The sequence below is a fragment of the Gavialis gangeticus genome, unplaced genomic scaffold (genome assembly GCF_001723915.1).
Source record: "Gavialis gangeticus isolate Ggan-Ray unplaced genomic scaffold, GavGan_comp1, whole genome shotgun sequence".
NCBI classification, from domain to species: domain Eukaryota; kingdom Metazoa; phylum Chordata; order Crocodylia; family Gavialidae; genus Gavialis; species Gavialis gangeticus.
Window position 1 is genome coordinate 46,038,355 of NW_017728994.1, and position 9,156 is coordinate 46,047,510.

General features: G+C 43.8%; 1 protein-coding gene across 1 annotated transcript in view; it reads left to right on the plus strand.

Annotated features, from left to right (window-relative positions):
• Positions 1 to 30: 30 nt before the first annotated feature.
• Positions 31 to 9,156, plus strand: part of MGEA5 (meningioma expressed antigen 5 (hyaluronidase)) — a 35,775-nt gene continuing 26,649 nt past the window's right edge. Inside the window, exons 1-5 of the mRNA XM_019502707.1 lie at positions 31 to 117; positions 2,795 to 2,846; positions 3,183 to 3,280; positions 4,656 to 4,786; positions 5,751 to 5,922. Of these exons, the coding sequence (XP_019358252.1) occupies positions 2,818 to 2,846; positions 3,183 to 3,280; positions 4,656 to 4,786; positions 5,751 to 5,922 (430 nt within the window). The 5' untranslated portion in view covers positions 31 to 117; positions 2,795 to 2,817. The remainder of the gene's footprint in view (positions 118 to 2,794; positions 2,847 to 3,182; positions 3,281 to 4,655; positions 4,787 to 5,750; positions 5,923 to 9,156) is intronic.

Genomic DNA, 9,156 nt, shown 5'->3' on the forward strand with positions numbered 1-9,156 from the left:
CGCCGCTGGAGTCGGCGGGGGCCGCCGCGGCCGCCGTGGGGCCGGGCGGCGACGATACCGACACTGAGGCCGAGGCGGCGGGTGGCGCGCGGCGCTTCCTCTGCGGCGTCGTGGAAGGTGAGGGGGGAGGCCTCGACGCGTGTCCCGTGCTGGGAGCCCCCCCTTTAACCCTTTGTTGGCGGCCGGGTAAAGGTGTTGTTTGGAAAGGCGGGGGGTTTATCCCCCACCCCCGCCTCTCAAATGCTCGTCTACTCCCGTCTTCATTGTTAAAGTGTGTGTGGGGGGTTCTTTTGTACTGAAAGGGGTGGAAGGTGAAGCTAGAGAGTGGCACACACTTGTGTTACTTCCCATCAGCACACCTTCGCTTTGCGGCCAGAGCCGTGTGAAACCGGGACGTTTCTCATGGGGGGCAGGCAGATGGCCGTACCTTTCTGCTTGCTGAGTCCTGTTCAGCTTAAATATCGAGCGTTTCCTGCCTTCTAGCCCCCTCTCCCCCTCCTCTTGCGAGGTTACTTGATTGTTTCCAGAGGTCCCAGCTATATTGGGCTAAGCGAGGCTCGAGTCTTCTGGCCTAGCTCCCAACAGCTGTTCGTGTGGCTGCACACAAGAGGTGGAGATGAAATGTAGACTCGGATGCACAAAGCAACAGCGAGGGGATTTGTGTAGGGTGTGAAATGCAATGAGGGGGGAAGGGCTGCAGGTGGGTGTAAGAGTAATAGGGCAGATCGTGAGTGGCTTCTAGAGCTTGTTGGGACACAAGCAGTGGGTTGGGGATGAGGCTCTGGCGAGTCCGCATGCAGGTAACAGGCTGACGGTTGAGTTTGCTCAGAAATACCTTACTGTTGTCGTTAGCTGACGTGTCTGGGCCTTCTCATTCAAAGGAGTGCTGCCAGGTGAAATAGCTCCGAGGCAGGGTAGATGCACTCCTTCTCTACAGTGTAACTAAATCAGATGCATGCAAGCACAAGCTTTTGCAGGCTTCAGATGCTGTGAAAGGACAGCACAGAGCAGCAGGGTGTGAAGTGGAGGGTGCTTTGAATAGGAAAGGTGGGGAGTGGGAGGGGGACTGAGGGTGGGGCAGAGGTGAAATGGAGCAGCCCAGTCACTTATCTACATTTTCTTTTCAGCATTCCTGCCTCAACCCTGTCCTTCATTATTCACTTCCTTTGTTCTCTTGATTTTGCTCCAGATTGCTACATGCTTAGTTTTCAGGTGGTCTGATGTCTCTCTGAACATGTTACAGAAATAGAAAGCATTGACTAAATGCCACTTTAATTAGGTCCCTCTGTGATTAGGTAGGCTGGCTTTCCTAATTTAAGAGGAAACTGCAGCTCTGTTGCCTCTGAAAATCAAGAGGATTTGTCCCCTTACCTTGTTTGCTTTTTACGTGCCACAACTGCTTCCTTCTGTCACACTGCTGTGCACCTATCCGCCATTTGTCAGGTTCCAGTTTCAGCCAGATGGAAGCAGTAGTACCCAGCTTTGCCGCTTTGTGGCATCAATCAGCTGAAAATTGCTCTTTTCAGGAAGTGTAAGCCCTTAAGAGCTGAGCCTACTTTGAGGTCCTCAAAGCTAACATCACAGGGGTGACTTTTAATTGATAATTGGAATTATTTTTACCACATAGGCAACTCTCAAATGATCTGTTCTAAATAGATAGAGAGCACAGACGGGCTTTGATCAATAGCCTGATGTTTTACAGTATTGACAGTAGGTCGATAGCTGTGGAAGTAGAAGGGCTTTTCACCTTCAGATTTGTTTGCAGGGGCCTCTAGACTTAACTATATTAATGGCATCATTCCACATCCGGAGTGGCCATGGTGTCTGAAAATGAGAGCTTATTAAATTTCAGTGTTATTTTAGTCTTGGATCCGTTGCACAGACTGCCATCCTGAGGCTTTCTAATGTGAACTGCGCACTTGTCACTAGAGTTGGCTCATGGTCCAAATTAAATTAATCGAAGGATGGTGGGCAAGTGAGGAGCACTTTGCTCTTCCAAGTATTTTTTGTATAGAGTGGGCTGGATGGAAACACTTAGGTTTGGCATTCCTCCTGGAGTTTTCTGGCATGGAATATGGGCTATGCAAAAGCTTCCTTTTTGTGCCCCCTTGCACTGTTTCTTACAAGTTGAGATTGCATCTTTAAAGCCCAAGTCTGTGCACAGAGTGCAGGATGGCCTAGCGTAGTGTTTTTTAGCTGATGCTGGCAATTTCAGGAATTTCGTCAAATGAAAAAAGAGAACAAATCTTGACAGACCAGCCAAGCTGTCTTCTGTTTCATAAACCCCACTGTATAACTGTTTGAGCACCACATGCCCAGTTTCCCATACTGTCTGTTTTAAAAGGTATTCTCGTACTGGTAAGTATTTTCAGAACTTCGTATTATTTGTGTGGTTACAGTTAATACTATTTAATGTATTTTGAGTGCTGCCTTAATTGGGTCATTATTACTGTTCAGGCTGATTTTTCTAGTAATGCTGATTTGACTTGAGCAGATGTCCTTCACAGAAATTCAGATTTTGTTCTTAAAATCGATTGCTTCACTAGCCAGAATCGTTAGTCTGGATAACAAATTAATTGGGGTATAATTCAGTTGAAAATTAAGATAATTTTAGCATATTATATTTACACTGTTAAGGCAGGGTTTATTTCTGACTGCCAGCATTTTATGATGAATATAGTAAAAACATCTTTTTGAGAGAGGAGAAAAAGAAAGAGGTAGGTTATGCTATAATCTCTGTTCTGTGAAATGGCCAGTCGGGTGTTTGTTTATTTTTTAATTTAATTTCCCACAGGATTTTATGGAAGACCCTGGATTATGGAGCAGAGGAAGGAACTTTTTAGAAGGCAAGTCATACTTCCCCTTGGTGTGCAACATTCCAACATAGTAAAACTATTATTTTTCACTTTGTAAGCCTATTTGCGCCTGATCTGGGGCAGTATTTCATGTAAAGCTATTCAAGTTGTTTACATTTTCCTCTTCATTTTGCTCTGGCTCTTCTGGGTTTGTCAAGTCACTCAGACTCACTCAGTACTGTAGTGAGTTAATACCATCTGTTATAGCTGTGAGTGTTCTCACAGACAGGCAGATGAACTTAAGCATTCGATCCTCTAATAAAATGCAGGCTGTTTGTATTTATAGAATGTTTGCCTAATGGAGACTTTTTTTCCCCCCAACTATAGACTTCAGAAATGGGGACTAAATACATACCTGTATGCTCCAAAAGATGACTACAAGCACAGGATGTTCTGGCGAGAAATGTACTCTGTGGAGGAAGCTGGTAATTGTTTTTATTCCCCCCTGCATTTTTCTTTAAGTAGTTGCTAAATGAATCAGTCATTGATAAACATGCTTGTATGTTTAATCATCCTATCACCGTCTAAAGGGGAAGTGCAAAGCAAAGAAGAATGGCAGGAGAAGCAGCTTCTCCTTGCATCTCATCCAGTTGTCACTCCCCTCACTAATGGCTAGTTTTCACAAGAAGCAGCAGCTCTGCATATGTGTGTTTCCCAACAGTAGAACAGTGCTGTGTTCTTGTCAAGGGCTGCATCAGAGTTGCTAGCTTGCCCTAGTGTCTCTTGGGATTCTTTTCCTTGGGTGAAGGGGAGGCATGCATCCTAATTTTTTGGGCTGCTTTGAGTCACCCTGGGATTAAAATAAATAAGATACCGTGAAATTTAAATCATATTAAGCTTTCTTACCAGCATCACTAAAAAAACTGTGACCATATGTCCTAGTTTGGCCCGGACAGTTTTGGGTTTCATAGGCTGTCTTGTCTGCTTGGGGAAAATGGGAACAAAAGTCGAGGATTGGCACTGCACTGCCCAGCTCAGCTCCTCCTGTCTAGAGCGGGGAACAGCCGGAGCAGAGCAGGGGGAGAGCTCTGCTGTGTGCACAGGCGGCTCCTGCGTGTGTGGTGCTCTGGGCAAACTTCTATTTTAGCATCCTCCTGGGCAGCAACTGGAAGCGGGAGGGCAGGCTGCACTGGGCACCACTCCTCCTGCCAGGGATGGGGGTTAGTATCCTGGATTTTTTTTAAAATAAGATGGTCACCCCACTGAAAAGAAAACTTAGATGAGTTTCTGAAAATGTCACTTAAACTGTTTTCACGTTTCCTTCAGATTGGAATTGATCAGCTTACCATTTTTCTGTAGTCTCTACCCCCCTAGTTTTACAAAGCCTTTGTTGAAGCTTCCTGTGCCTAGCTAACAAGGAGTTAAAACAAACAAATCGTAGTTGCAAAATGGTGCTGGCTACATTGGAACATTTCTTTAATGATGTGTTTGACAAATATAGAAGTAATGAGACGCAGTTTCAGTGCTAAGAGCCAATATGGTGTAAAAACAACTGTTTGCCACAAAGGAACGTTCTCTCATTCTCCTAAGCAGTTTTGAAAAAACAGTGAGAAATGGGAAATAAAAATGATGCCAGAGCAACTATTTATCACGTCCCTTAACAACTTCTCTGTGCATCTCTGCAGTATAGCTCTGTGTCTGCTGTCACATTAGGAAATGTTAGTATATTTTAAACACTTAACTGAAACTTCTGAAGATACTGCTCTTGGTAACAAGTAACTTGCTTTTTATCATTTATAATGAGGTGTCTCAACTACCTTATTGTTAATATTTTCTAAAATATTTGTATTGAAATTTTAGAGCAACTTATGACTCTCATCTCAGCTTCACGAGAGCACGAAATAGAATTCATCTATGCAATCTCACCTGGACTAGATATCACCTTCTCGAATCCAAAAGAAGTGTCCACGTTGAAACGCAAGCTGGACCAGGTGAGCATTACTGAAATGCTGAAACATCCACAGTTGATTCCTTTCTCTGTGCTTTGTACACTTGATCGTTTTTTCCTGACAAATTTTACATGCTGCATTTGAGATGTGAATGTCAGTGTTAGTCTGCAAAGTGCTGTGGCAAAGATATTTGTGCTTTCTCCCAAGAGCAGCAGTCAGCCACAGCTTGGCACAGTTGGCAGGCATTGCGAGGGCTTCCTCAGACTGAATGCTCATCTAGACAGATTAGGCTTCTGACCTGGAATAACAGTTCTTACTAACTTTGCGTATGAGTTTCATTCTTAAAATTATAATTGGACCCTGAAACTGGTGCATATCCCAAGTGACAAGGCTCTTTTAAGCCTCATTTCAGTGGGGCAGACCTAGCATAGTCACTCATTCTCAAAGTTCCTATGATGTCCTCTCCCCTTCACCCAGAGGCTGTGGTTGCATTCCTTGTTTTCCCACGGGATGTTCCTTCTGTGAAATCAGCTGTAGCCTTAAACTGGGAAATTGAAACAGATTGGCAGTCTCCATGGCCTCATGTAAAGTGAAGTGTTGGGTCGTGGCTGCTTTTGTTGGGAATAGTTTCCAAGACATGCCTTTCTCCCCTCCCCATTTCCCTGACCTTTCCTTTATTGGAAAGAGTTTAGGATTTTGAAATTATGTTGTGGAAATGGAAGGATTCCAGCATTCAGCCCTCTTCTGACACAGTAATTTTTGCAGGATATTATGGATTTGATTCAGGCTTTTATCCTACATGAAGGAATCTGAAATGAATTTTTAGATTTAAAAGAAGAACAATGGCTTGTCAAATAGGAATTGACTCGCTTATTTCTTGAACTGGGTTTTTTTGTGGTATAAGATACTGGCCAGTCCTTTTTAAAGGAAAGCTAGCTTGAGAGTTGTCTCCTGCTGTTTCAAGTTTCTGAACTGTTCTTTTCTCCTCTTGTCCTTCCTGCACTAGGTTTCCCAGTTTGGCTGCAGATCCTTTGCGCTGTTGTTTGATGATATTGATCACAATATGTGTGCAGCAGATAAGGAAGTCTTCAGCTCCTTTGCTCATGCCCAGGTCTCCATCACGAATGAAATCTATCAGTATCTAGGAGAACCAGACACATTCCTGTTCTGCCCTACAGGTAAGTTAGCATGAGTAGTCTAGCCTTGATCCCTTTGAAATTAAGGAACTTTGTCTTACTGAACCCAAGTTGAAAGCTCAACTTCTCTAAAGCAGTGACTAAATGTCCTTGGGCAGGCTGGAAACATTGACTTAAAAGGAGAGATTAAAGGAATTAAATATGTGTACTGGCCAAGTTCACAGACTACACCAAGTTATGGGGAAGTGTGGTAATGCTTGAAGATAGGCTGTGGATACAGGCAGACCTAGAGAGTCTGGCAAGTTGGGCAGACTGGAACCAGATGAAGTTCAACATCGAGAAATGTAAAGTGCTCCACCTGGGGATGAACAATCCCCTGCACCCCTACAGGCTTGGCAACGTGAACCTGACCAGCACTACGAATGAAAGGGACCTGGGGTAATACTAGACCACAGTATGAACATGAGCCAGCAGTGCAATGATGCAGCCAGCAGGGCTAACAATACCTTGGTGTTCATCAATCGATGCATCTCCGGCAAACCCAAAGAAGTGATTCTCCCACTCTACTCAGTGTTGGTGAGACCGCAGCTGGAGTACTGTGTCCAGTTCTGGGCTTCACTTTTCAACAAGGATGTGGTAAAGCTTGAGGGAGTCCAGAGAAGAGCCACCCATATGTTCAGAGACTTGCATGGCAAGCCATATGAGGAAAGGCTGAGGAACCTGGGACTCTTCAGTCTGAAAAAGAGAAGGCTGAGAGGGGACTTGGTAGCAGCTTACTGCTACAGTGGCATGTATATCAAGGGCTTGGTGAGCAACTGTTCACCAGGGCACCCTTGGGGAAAACCAGGAATAATGGTCACAGATTCCTGGAAGACTGTTTCAGGCTCAACATCAGGAAAAACTACTTCATGGTTAGGGTGTCCAGACTGGAATAAGCTTCCTCCAGAGGTGGTGCAATCACCTACCCTGGAAATCTTTAAGAGGAGACTGGATGGGCACCTCGCTGGGGTCCCTGACCCCAGTTGTCTTTCCTGCTTGGTGCAGGCAGCTGGACTCGATCTTCTGAGGTCCCTTCCAGCCCTTACAATCTGTGAATCTATGTGTAATTTAAGCCAAAGGTTGACTAAGGGGATACAGTAAGTCAACAGATATTTGAAGGGTATAAATGCCAACAAGGGGGTGGAGCCATGTAGTGTGATATACAAGAAGCTTAATTAGGAGCCAGCTGAATTAAAACTTCCAAACCAAGGTCCACCACAAGTTGAAGGTTCAGACTTTTACAGCTTTTCATTTTACATCATTTGATGCAGTTATCAGTGGCAGGTGGTAGTGTATAGTAACAGCCTGTCACCGGGCAGTAAGGTGAGTATTCAAAATCATGATAGCTTATATGTAGCTCCCTGTCCAACAACAGGCTGCTGTTTTGGCTTGTGATGTCTCCTTACTGCTGTCATTGGCAGTTCCAGGTGTTGCCTCTAGATGTCTTTGAGCTTATTCTCATGTCCATGTTCATCCACTCTTCTATATTTATATGGGTTTTTTTTAATCAGGTGCTGTTCTGTAGGGACTGCAGTCTTCATTTTCCACTTGTATGTGCTACCAAACTTACCTCATTCTTTCTTAAAACTGTCTGCGTGGGACCTTAGCATATGGAACACAAACAACGCATCCTGTTAACATCTGAACGTGTGGCTGTGCAGTGAGGCAGTTCTGTTAGATAAATTCTTCTCATGCTGCAGAGTTGCTTCTGCTCCTATTACACAGAAACTCTTTTACTACATCTCACACAGTCCTTATAGTCCAATATCCTGTCTCTGACCTTTTCTAGTACCATGTGCTTCAGAAAAGGTATAAGGAACTACCTGACTCCTGGCAGTTACAAGACTGGCTGAAGCCCTCAAGAAAAAGGTTTATCTAATAACTTTTCTAACATTAGCATTCAGGTCTGATAGCTCCAGCTATCAGGTGTTGGGGTATTGCATCTTGTTGAGTTCTTGACTACAAAGTATGTAAAGATTTCCTTATTGGTTTGGAAATAGCCAGTTCTTAATTACAAGGTAGCTGAACAGAAGCCTCCAGAAGACCGTCTCTAGATGGCTCACTATCACTTAGATTTCCATGTCCTTTCTTATTAGTGTGTCTCTGCTAAATAAACAATCTGAGGTGCTCCTCCTAGTCCTGGCTGGACTTGGATAACCTTAATAACTAACGTTGTGGTCTGGTGATTTTTTTTGTTCCATCTCTACTCACCTGCTCTTCCAGGTTCATATATATATGTGTGTACCATATATATATATTAAATTGTGGGTGAGCTATGGAGCCTGAACTTTCCAACCTGCTGCTAAGCTTTTAACACAATGAGTTAAACTGTCTGTTTTTTGGTTTCTTAGCCGGTTCTTTATTTGAGGCAGTAGATGGTTTGTTTCCCATGCTGGCTACGTGTCCTGCTGAACAGCCTCTTGCAAGAGGTCTTTTGCAAATCTGAATAAATGTCATTGGTGAGCTCTCTATCTGCTGTATTACTGACGTGCCTTGCTAATCGTAGAGAAGTGTGCGATTTCTCCACACCCCCATTTTATTATCTTCTAGATATTTTATTCTATTATCTTTTATCCAACTTAACCAGCTACGGATGGAAAGCTTACTGGCTTGTAATTGCCTGAATCACTCCAGAGCCTCTTACACTATAGATAAACAATTGCTATCCTCCAGTCCTCTTGAACAGTGGTTGATTTAATGAGATAATGAAAATACATAATTGGCTAAGCGCAACCTACATGAGCTTCTTCCCAGTGCTTGGGTGCATGCCATTCTGGTCTGGAGACTTACTGCTTCTTAAATCATTGATTTGCTCTAGCACCTCTTCTTCTGACACATCAATGATGAACAGCACTTTGTCTTTATTAGTCATTAGGCTGTTCTGGGTAAGTGTCTCCTGGTATCCTTGGTGGTGAAGAAATTATTAGCATAACTTCACAGTAATGTCCTTGTGTCCCTTAATTGCTTCCTTCCCCACCCCCCTTTGTGTAACACCAACCCTATCAGCTTCATACTGCTGATGCTGTTAAAGAACCTCATGTTCTATTTATATCTTTTAGCTATCTGCACTTAAATCCATTTTGGCTTTTCTGCCTTCCATCTCCCATATTACCGGCTGTAATTTAGACTCCAGTTCAGCTTTGTCCAGGTTGGATTGGGTTTCTAAACTTTTTCAAGGATTTGTTTAGCTCGCATACATTCTCTAATCATGGTCATTTCTGGTCCCATTTCATCCCG